The 11,416-nt window shown below is 47.8% G+C and overlaps 1 protein-coding gene across 1 annotated transcript in view; it reads left to right on the forward strand.

Annotated features, from left to right (window-relative positions):
* Positions 1-11,416, forward strand: part of Dpy19l3 (dpy-19 like C-mannosyltransferase 3) — a 68,656-nt gene that overhangs the window by 52,477 nt on the left and 4,763 nt on the right. The window contains exons 17-18 of the mRNA XM_005368410.2: positions 7,326-7,458; positions 9,664-9,822. Of these exons, the coding sequence (XP_005368467.1) occupies positions 7,326-7,458; positions 9,664-9,822 (292 nt within the window). The remainder of the gene's footprint in view (positions 1-7,325; positions 7,459-9,663; positions 9,823-11,416) is intronic.

Genomic DNA, 11,416 nt, shown 5'->3' on the forward strand with positions numbered 1-11,416 from the left:
GATGTGCACACACACACCCCCCACCCGTATATACACACCCATATTTAAAAGCAAAGCCAGCACCTCTTGCCGACTTTAACTCACGCTGAAACCTAGCTTCTACTTTCTGCTGACTTTATCTCATTCTCGTCCGAGTTGGGTTCAGAGTCTCCATTACACTGACACACATGCAAGCATCCTTCCTCGAAGTTTTAAATTAGAGCTCCCTGTAGGCTTTGTCACAGTCATCACACTGCCCAAGCTCTTAGTTGAGAGAAAACTTTATTTTGTTTTATTTTAAATGTTTTTCTTACTCGGGCATAATGGTGTTTGCCTTTAATCCCAGCATTAGAGAGGTAGAGGCAGGCAGATATCTGAGTTCAAAGCTAACCTGGTGTACATAAAGTATTCCAGGTCAGCCAGGGATACATAGAGAAACCCTGTTTCAAATTTCAAAAATTAATTATTTAATTAAAAAATAAAACTCCTTTTTTTTTTCGCCTCCCTGAGCCAGGGTTTCTCTGTGTCCCTGGCTGTCCTGTAACACTCTGTAGACCAGGCTGGCCTTAAACTCAGATATCTGCCTGCTTCTATCTCCTGAATGCTAGGATTAAAGACATGCACCACCACCACCCAGCAAACATTTTCCTATTTTAAAATGTTTTAATTACATTTTTATGAATATGGGTGTTTTGCCTTCATGTATGTCTGGTGCCCTCAATGGTTGTCAGCTGCCGTGTGGGTGCTGGGAATTAAACCCAGGTCCTCTGGAAGAGCAACAAGTGCTCTTAACCGCTGAGCCATCTCTCCAGCCCATAGAGATTTGCAATACAAAACAATTATCAGAATGCCCTAGCATGATTTTGCTCTTTTTTTTTTCCCTTTTCCCCCCTTTTTTTCTTTTTGCCTGAACTTGGTTGCTTTACCTCAGCCTCCAGCCTCAGAGTGAAGCTATTGTGTTTTGAAGTTGTGTTCAGGAACTCTGACTCTCACCAGCAGAGACACACTTCTGCACCTAAGCAGCGTGTCCATGCTCTGTAGAGCTAGCCCTCCTGCTTTAAGCAGGAGTCTCCTGTCTCCATCACTTAGGATTTTAGCAACAGCCTCATGGGTACTGGCCACACCAGTTAGTACTGCTTCAAATCAAGAGATGCCAAGTGCTTGTGCTTAGGTCTTCTAAGCACCATGCATGGGTTTTATGTCTAAATATCTATGTGGCTTTGGTCTCAGTATCAGACTGAATTGACTGGACAACAGTGTAATTTTTGACATGTCTTGGGGGGGCAACACTTTGTTTTTACTTATTAACTTTAAATCATGATGGATACTATGGGAAAAAACAATTCTTTGAGTATTGTAAATATGAAAAGATTATTTACACATGTAAAGAAAAGCTAATTTCTTTTCTGCTAGCTAATCGATTAGATAGTTATAACATGTACATCTGAAAGTGAAGCTGGCCCTCTCTATATTTTTTAAGAACTTATTTTATCCTTTTTACTTGCAGGTAGGGATGTGTGCTGGTGTAGGGCTGCCTACAGAATCTAGAAAACGGTGCTGGATCCCCTAAAGTTAAAGTCATAGGGCATTGGGAGCCACCCAGCAGGGGTGCTGGGAATTGAGCTCAGGTCCTCTTAGCTGCTGAGCCACTTCTCCAACTGGTCCTCTATGTTTTTAAGCTGACACTGTTGAAGGTGGTCCCATGGGCATCTCATGGATGATGGCTCTCCTCTCCCTGGGCCATCCTTAGTATCTACGCCTGTGTTCCCTGGCTTGCAGAACCTAATTATAGTCCAGACAAACAATTGCGGTGGAGCCCAGGCTCCTCTGACTATCTCAGACTCAACATCTATTATTTTCAAGTTTTCCCCTCAAAAAATGTATTTTAAGCAACATTTCTGACTCTGCAGAAGTGGGTGAGAAGATATTCCTGGTCTAAAGAAGGTAGCTCAGGGCTGTTGCTCCTCCTGCTGGGGACCAGCCTTGGCATCTGAGTCCCCTCAGCTAACAGTGTCTTTGCTGGCGGACTCCTCTGACTTATTAGCTGGTTGGCTTTCTTCTTCTCTTTTCATTCTCAGCAACTGAAAGATTCATATTGTTCTAAAAATATCAGTGCCATTGTCATCTAATCTTGCCTGTTTTCCCTGAAATTTCCTCAAATCGAAATGATTTTTTTTTTCGTTAAAAAAAAACAAACTAGCTGCTTGGCATGTTTGTAAATCAAGCTTAAGTGATGATGAATGTATGCCAAAGTGGGGTCTATTTAGACACAAAGTATGTTTGTGTAAGTCAACATTCAAATCAGCTGTGGTCGGCAGACTGATTCTCCCCGTAAGGGAATACATTTAATATTCTTATATTTTTAGTACTAGAGGTTGAACCTAGGACATCTCATGCATGCTCGGCAAGCATCATTCTAATACCGACCCCTTTTTACCGTTTTTATAAAAAAAAATATTTATTTATTTATTGCGGTAGGATCTCACAAAGTTGTCCAGGCTGGCCTTGAACTCCTTCTGTAGCCCAATCTAGACCTTGAACTTTGAGCCTGCTGCCTCAGCCTCCCCAGTAGCCAGACTTACATCCCGCTTTAATGTTCATTTACCCTTCTGTTATTTTGCCCGTCTACTTTGGCTCCCCTGTGGAGATTGGTCACACGTGTTTGCTGCCAGGAGCAAACTGCAGCTGGGGACCCAGCATGGTCACTCTTGATGGCTGCTATGTCCTTGGATGCTGTCCTTCGTCAGTGCTGTCCTGCTGATGTCGGCTAGAGCAAGGGAGGGCACTCAGGTTCAAGGTGGTCAGCCTTAGAATGGCATGCAAAAAATCCAGGGACACCTCCAGTGGTCTGCCACGTAGTGTAAGAAGATTCTGTGACAGGGTGTGGAAAGGAGGCTCACCTGTCAATTTGTCACCACTGCCCCACCCCCACCCCACCCCTCAGGCCCTGCTCTGTGGGAGCCACACACAGAACTGCAAGGCTCCAGAGATCTGGGCTTCCTGTAGGTTGACTGAGGACACATTGGAAGAGGCCATCGCCTTGGTGGGAGTTAGTGATTGTCCCGTCTTTTAAAGAGCCCAGTTATGGGCTTCTAGGAGAGAGAACCTCAAGACCTTCCTTCATGCTAGGACTCATGGAAGGGGCTGGAGTCCTGTGAAAGCACTGGAAGCCTTTAGGTTGTAAAGCTTTCACACCTGAGGCTGTATGTTTATTGGTCCAGTTCATTAGCTTCTGTATGGGAAGCAGCTGTACCCCCACAGGGCACCAGAGTACCTGCGTGGACGCTAGTAGCCGGCCGTCACACTTCATTAAACTTATGGGTCTCTCTGCTGGCCCTGCTGTCTGTGTGTTCTCCATGTTCTTTTTTTTTTTTTTTTAATTGATTTTTCGAGACAAGGTTTCACTGTGTAGTCCTGGCTGCCCTGGAACTCACTCTATAGACCAGGCTGGCCTCCAACTCAGAGATCCACCTGCCTCTGCCTCCCGAGTGCTGGGATTAAAGGCGTGCTCCACCACTGCCTGGCAGTTTCCCCTGCTCTTACTTCATTCAGCCTCACAGCTTGTAAGCTTCCCAAGTGTGGGCGGAAGGTGTTTGGGGTTTAGTGTCCTAATGGAAAGGACAGGTGAATTTATAAACCGAGAGAACCCTGCCTGTAACCCAAGCGCTTTACCACGTTCCTAGAACTTGAAGGTGGAGCTGGAATGTTGAGTGCTCAAGGTCATTTTTAGCAACAGTCGGCTTGGGTTACAGGAGACCTCATCTCAGAGACACAGAGTCTTTAATTCTCTCCTTCTCCCCCTTCCTTCCTTCCAGACGAGGCCTTGCTCTGTAACCCTAGCCTTGTGCCACAATTCTCAGCGGATTTTAATTAACTACATTTATATGAAGGCACGTTAGCCTGCAAGGACCTTTTGTGGAGAACGGGTCCCTGGATATGTAGCCCCAGCTGCCTCCCAGTGCCCACGTGAGAGCTGAGGGGTGGTGCCACTGTCTCCCTCTCTGAGCCCACCCCTGTGCTCAGTGCTGTATGCCTTCTCTTCCTAGCAGGCCTTCGGAAGTGCCCTCCTTTGACACTGGGTACAGAGATTCCATCCCTGGGCCCTTCTGCCTTCTGGTATCTCTTTCAGCATAAAGCCAGGGGGTGCCTTTACAGGCTCTGGTGTGGCTGGAAAGCTTGTTTACTTAAGCTGCCTGGCCGGGTCCTGCCTTGTGCCAGTCTGTCCTGGATGCAGCATTTTTGTTTCCTGGAAGTTTTCTTGTTCAATTATGAGGGCTCTGTAACTAGCATTATTTTGAAAGATGGCATTTTAGTTGCTTGCTTTTAGGAGCTTTTCCACTAGAAGCTGTCTCTTAGCAATCAAGAAGCTTGCCATGTATAGAATGTTCTTAGCACAACCGAAAACACATCCGAATTTCTTTTGCTTTTAATCAGAGTAGAAAGAATTGCGTGTGTTTTAAAGATGAGGCTTAAGTTCAGACTTTAAGTGCTGGTGAGCCTCTTATTTATTAAATCTGCATAAGTGTTTGCCTGCCTATATGTATATGTGTGCACCATGTGTGCCTAGTGCCCTCAGAGTCCAGAAGAGGATGTCAGATCCCCAGAATTCTAGTTACATGCGTTTCCCATGTGGGTGTTGGGACTCCAACTGAGTTCCTCTGGAAGAGCAGCCAGTGCTCTTGACCACTTCAGCACTCCACCCCCAAGCCTTTATATTTAACAAATCATTTCTCCTATCTGCATAATTCTGTAAATTAATTGAAGTATTGATGTTCAGTTAGCCATTAGTTCAGCAGTAATTAACCTGTTGGTGCTTGGCACTTCGAGACTAAATGACATGGGGCCACAGTATCGCCTGTTTTGCCAAACATGGAAACCAGGCTCCTCTTCCCGTGTACTCTCAGCCTGTGTCGTGCAGAAGATGCGTTGCTGTAGGCTTACTGCAGTGGAATGCCTTGTGCCATTGAGAGGATCCATGAGAATGAAGGCTGGGAAAATAACAGCTCTCTCTGCCTTTCATTCATGTTTATTCCCTTTAGCAACTGCGGTACAGTCTACAATTGTGACTCTAAATCTAAATGGAGGGTAGAAGACAGACAAGGCTCAGGATAAGTGTTCAGTGAGCCATAATTGGAGTAAACTGAATCTCCCCCAAGTTCTTGTCCTGAGGCGTTCTCTACCCACGCATGCCTTTATTTAAACCCTCTCATGCCTCCGTAACCCTCCGGTTCCTCTGACCATGTGGGACCAGTGTCAAATTTTCCTGTAAATTGTGGATCTGTGAGGGGCAGAGCAAGCGCCTATCCGGTCTGTGTTCCCCAGTCTGCTTCTTAGAATGCTGACAACGCCGTCGGGCCAGCCAAGCTCATGCGGGAAGTTTTAGACTTCAGCGAGGGCGGGTGTAGAAGATTGTCTGTCATTCCTTCCCTGCTCATTGTAATTCCATCCGCTTCTCTCCCCTCAGCCGAGAAGCCTTATTGGAATGCAACACTAGATGAATGTCACGGTTAGAAAGAAACCTCGAATCTTCTAACGTAGTTTCTTTGTAAGTGTCATCACTCGAAGCATGGCGTGTCTTGCCCCCAGACACCCACGGGCCTTTGTTGGCCTGTGTTCAGTCCGCATTCTTAGTGTTGAGTTGGAATAAAGACAGGAGTGTGAGGAGATGTCTCAGAGCCCTGCGCGCACTCTCTCGGCAGCAGAGCAGGTTGTGGCCTCGCTTTCCGCTTTCCGAAGACTGCAGCCGCCTGCTCTGGCTTTCTTTTTACATTTCAAATAGTCTGCAGGATTACCTCCGTGCCTTAGCGCAGATCTGCAGCCCCATGTTTCTTTTCTTCTTAGTCTTTTACTCTGTTTTGTTTTTGAGACAAGGGCCCGACTAGCCTGGACCTCACAGAGATCCACCCGCCTCTACCTGTCTCCTGAGTGCTGAGATGAAGGGCGTATATACAGCTGTGCCAACTGCCCTCCTTCCTGTTCCTTAACTCAAAGATAAGCACAACTTGGGACGTCCTAGTGAGCATCTGGAAAATCCTTTGAGGCAGAGCCCCTGGGGAGCTCCCATAGCAGCTCCCAGCTCTCCCCAGAGAGAAGGGGATTGAGTCAGCTATAGGCTCTTTGGCCAGATACATCTGTCCCATAACCCAAGAAGCTGAGACAAGACAGTGGTGAGTTTAGGCAAGCCTGGCCCATGTAGCAAGATTCAGTGGTAAAGTTTAAAAGAAGAAAAAAGATCCTTTCTCTCCAGGGCCGAGGAAGTCCCTTCCGTGTAGTGTCTTTCCTACGTTCTCCATCACTGTTCCTCAGGGCCCACGAAGAGCTTGGTCGTCATTGGAAAATCAGTTCTTGCGATAGTGCTAGGGTACCCACACTGCTTAAGCTTTGGCCTTGTGTTTGGCCTTGTGTATAGTTCTCCTTATCAGGGTTAAAGAGGAAGAATGCTCCCAGGTCCTCTCTGGGTGCTGGGTTTGCTACTCAGGCTTCTCCCCAGCTCTTGTGTTTATGGTTGCAGGGCTTTCTTCTTCAAATGCCGTCTACAGTAATACTGGGTTCTGTTTGTTTCTTTTTGCTCTTCTAGCCCCATGGAATTGCGTCACAATGTTTCCCTGATTTCTCACATCTTTTATTAATTTTTTTAAAACTTTTTTGTATATAAGTTTCTGCACATATGTGTGTGTATATATCTATTCATATATATATGCATATATCATATGCGTGCATTGCTTGAGGAGGCTAGAAAATTGAATCATATCCTCTGGAGTGGGAGTTACGGTCTGTTCTGAGACACTGAGCGGGTGCTGGGAACTGAACCTGGGTGCCATGTCAGAGCAGCCAGTGTCCTTAATCACTGAGCCATCTCTCCAGACATGTCTCATGTCTTCGCTCTCAGCCGCCCTTCAGTTTAGCTCAAAAAGCAGCTGCAGCCCTTGAGATCTTGTGTTGGACTCTGCCTCTCTGGGCAGTGGTGGAAGAGACTGTGCCTCAGGAGCTAGCTCCCGGCCTCCTAAAACAGTGCAGCCATCATAAAAGTCATTCCAAGTGTGGAGAGCGAGACACTCCTCAGCCTTTGTTCTGGTGAACAGGAAAACAGGAAGTTGGCTGATGCTGAGGCAGGAGGATCCTGAGCTCCAGGCAAGCTTGGGTTACATATTATGAGACTGTCTCAAAATAAGTAAATAATTAAAGTTTGCATAAAATACCTTGGATGTAAGTCAGTTCAAGTCATTTGTGTGACCCCCCCTTCCCCTACCCTCCACCCCTCCCCTCTTCATACTCCCCTTCAGAGCCCCTGGGTGATTCCTGGAAATTTTAGTGTTGGGGTTAATCCACACTCTCAAACCTTGTAGCTCTAACACACCAAGAAAGGCTGTGTTTGCTGGGAGCATGCAGCTGCTGGCTGGAGTCAAGCTGTGCACGGGACGGACCCTCACCAACCACCCACACTATGAAGACAAAAGCCTGAGAGAGCGGACCCAAGCGGTGAGGCCCATCTTTGCCTGTGCTCACTTCTCGGTGCCCTGTGCTGCCACTGAGGGCAGAGGACGAGTCTCCCTGTGCCAGGATGAGGGGCTGCATGCTACACACCTCCAGCCTGTAGCTTAGGAAGGAACCTTAGCATAAGGGCATGGGTGTCTCCTGACTCTGCCTGTTGGGGCTGGGTACAGCACATACTTCTCTTAGATAGGGAAAATGCTAAGAGAATAAACACCCCTGGGATGTGTGGGAGGCAGCGTTTAGGCCAAGGCTCTTAGAGCTTGTGGTTTTGGAAGGAAAGGAATAGAAATGAAGACATACTGGTCATGCCTCATAAAGCAGCTGCAGGCCACTCCCGGTGTGTGTGCGTGCGTGCATGCGTGCATGCATGTTGGAGGTATTCGCTGTTGCTGTTTGTTTAAATACAGCCACATAGTTCAAAGTTCAGAGTATACAGAAGGGAATGGCCTGAAGCATGTTCGCCCAATCTCTGTATCCTAGCTACTACCCACTGCCTTCCCAGGAGACAAATAGCATGTGTGTATGTTTGTGTGTGCCTATATGTGGGTATGTGCCCTGGAGTGCAGGTAGAAGCCAGAAGAGGGCATCAGTTCCCCACTGAAGCCTGTGTTAGAAGTGGTTCTAAGCCTCCTGGTGTGGGTCCCGGGAACTGAACTTGGGTCCTCTACAAGAACAGTACCTGTTCTTAACCACTGAGCCATCTCTCCATCCTTTCTTAGTCTCCTTACAAAGAATAGCTGTAGGCCACCTTCCTTTTTCTTGACGCTGTATTCTGGGGATAATTACATCAGTGCAGTGGTACTGTATGTAGTAGGGCTTCAGAGGAAGGTGAGCACTGCTACCAAGCCACAACCCTGCCCTCCTGGCCATTTTTAAAGCTGTAAATGCTGCAAGTGGGTGTGGCAGGTTTCTTCAATCATTTGGGCCGTTTCTGTCTTCATGAACATGCACAGAGTGGCCGAGAGGGAAACTGAGTGTGTCTTTTCTGTGTGGTGTCTGCTGGCATGTCAGGTTCTTAGGTCTATCAGGGCACCCTCTGAACAGGTCCTTTCTGTTTCTGTGTCAGTCAGCAGTACAGGAAGGCACCTGCTACCCGAGTACCAAGGATTCATACTGCTGAATGTTTCAGAAAGCTCACCTTTTTTTTTTTTTTAATTTTTTATATTGGGTCTCACTTTGTTGCCCAGGCTAGCCTCAAATTTGTCATCTTCCTGCCTCAGCCTTCTGAGTACTAGGATTACTAGTCCTCATGTGCCTGGTTCATACTAACTGCTACTTTTCTTTTTAAAGTTTATTTTTAATTATGTATAGATGGGGTCTTCTTTGTGGGTGTTGCTGGTTGTGTAGGTGTGTTTAGTGTCCATAGAGGCCAAAGGCATCAGATCCTAGAGCTAGAGTTACAGGCAGTTTTGAACTATCCAGCATGGGTGCTGGGAACTGAACTTCAGCCCGCTACAAGAACGATATACACTCTTAACCTCTGAGCCCTCTCTCCAGCCCCTGCCATCAGTCATGACTTAGAATCTTTGGTATACTTCAGCCAAGGCCCACTGCTGACCTGAGCGGTATGGATGCCTCTTGGGGTATCAGGCCCTCTCACACAGCCATGTATCAGGACTCAGGGCCACAGAGGAAGCAGCACCTCTCACATCCCCGTGCTGTGCCCCAAGATGCCTTCTCCCAGAAGTGTGTGCTCAGGATACATGATGGTGGACCTGAAGAGGGCAGGGCACCCCAGGGAAAGGCCGCTACTGCAGATTCCCTGGGTCCCTGTTCCCACTTGCTGTAATGGGAAGCCAGGTCTCCCTCTCAGACACATGCGCCAAATGGTACCACCAACCTGCTTGTCTTGTTGACTCACCCATGTTTAATAATTCTTAGAATTATCATCTGATAAATATATTCGAAACCTACAATGATTAACTCTGGATCCAGGTCTTTTTTACATCTAAGCTAGATATGTTCATTGTGATTCCTATTCCCTCTTCCTGTTGGATAATTACAATATCCATTTGGAAATTCCCTACCTTCCTACTCCAGACTGTGATTGACAGGAAAAGAGTGGCCTGGACAGCATGGGGATTTGAGTGTCAGGTCTTAGCACCGCCCCTTGGGGATGTTCTTCCCTTCCTCCATCAACTCCCAGGCAGTTGGGAGACTGTCCTTTTCCCTTTTCATCTCATCTTGAAGGTTTATCAGATCTACGCCAAGAGGTCCCCAGAGGAAGTGCACTCACTCCTGAGGTCCTTCGGCACCGACTTTGTGATCCTAGAAGATAGTATCTGCTATGAACGCAGGCACCAAAGGGGCTGCCGGCTGCGCGATTTGCTGGACGTCGCCAATGGACACGTGAGCACGTCACTTCTTCATCTCAGGGATCCCTCAGAGAGGGCAGAAATCCAGGATGCATCCCAAGTGGTGCCCTTCACTTTGGACCACATGTGTGGATGGCATCATGAGCAGACGTTTGTAGACCTGGGCTTTAGTGACAGCAGGGGCTGGGCCAGGGGACCAGAAGGGTCCAGAGTACCTCTCTGCCTTTGGCTGTTTGGCATGGTGCCACACTGCGCACATTTTATTTGTAAAGAATATCTTTCTGCTATATACAACGTACCTGCCTATCAACACAGTTCCAAAGCATCTTGTTGGCACATCTTTAAATACAAGGCAGCGGGCCCCCCTCTTCCCAGGCTCTATGACCCATACATCCTGCTCCCTCTTGTCCACCACACACGCAGCCTCAGGGTAACTAAACTTGCCCTCCACAGCAGAACAAGCTGTGTCTCCCTTAGAGAAAGGGAAATTGGGAGCTGAGCCAGGTCACGGTAAATGGGATCTTTGTCCCTTTGGGGATGTGGCGTGCCTAATAGTGTGTGGAAACCAACCTAAATCCACAAACAACCTGAAGGTGGAAAGTAGAGGTTCCGTACCCAAGAAGAGGAGTAAGCAGCGACTGCCCGGAGGCTGAGCAGAACCTGCACCTGCCTGTATGTGTTCAGTCTGCGTGTCATTTTTCCTCCCTCGGCATCTGAGTTAGGGAATTGACTCCAGTTGTTGGAGCTCTCTGTGTTTAACGTCTGTGGACGGGACAGGATAGCGCGCTTCTAGAAGCAGCATGGCTCAGTTAGCTTTCAGTGCTGTGGCAAATACCTGAGAGGCGCAGTGGATTGAAAGGAAGTGGCACTATTAGGAGGTGTGGCCTTGTTGGAGTAGGTGTGTCACTATGGGGTTAGGCTTTGAGGTCTCTTTTGCTCATAATTCCCTCAGTGTGACACTGAGGCCACTTCCTGTTGCCTTCTGATCAAGATGTAGCGCTCTCCAGCGCCATGTCTGCCTGCATGCCACCACACTCCCCGCCATGGTAATAATGGACTGAACCTCTGAAACTGTGTGCACACCAGCCTCAATTAAATGTTTTCTTTCTAAGAGTTACCATGGCCATGGTGTCTCTTCACAGCGTTAGAGACCCTGACTAAGAGAAGGGGAAAGGATTTATTCCATCTTAGAGCTTACGGCCGTTCCTGAAGGGACGTCAGAGCAGGAACTGACACAGAGGCAGTGGAAGAACATTGCTTACTGGCTTCCTCCCCATGGCACCCTCAGCCTGCTTTCATGCAGAACCCAAGACCACCAGCCCAGGGGTGGCACAGAGGACACCCTCAGTGCTAGTCCCTCCCACGTCAATCAACAGAGTGCCCCAGAGACTTGGTTACAGGCAATCTGGTGGAGATAGCCCCTCTCTTAACATCCTCTCTTCTCAGACGGCTCTAGTTTTTTGTTTGGTTGCTTGGTTAGTTTTGGTTTTTTGAGACAGGTTTTCTCCATGTAACTTTGGAGGCTGTCCTGGAACCGGCTCTGTATACCAGGCTGGCCTCAAACTCACAGAGATCCTTCTGCCTCTGCCTCTGCCTCTGCCTCTGCCTCTGCCTCTGCCTCTGCCTCT

Source organism: Microtus ochrogaster, unplaced genomic scaffold, assembly GCF_000317375.1.
Source record: "Microtus ochrogaster isolate Prairie Vole_2 unplaced genomic scaffold, MicOch1.0 UNK32, whole genome shotgun sequence".
Lineage (NCBI taxonomy): Eukaryota > Metazoa > Chordata > Mammalia > Rodentia > Cricetidae > Microtus > Microtus ochrogaster.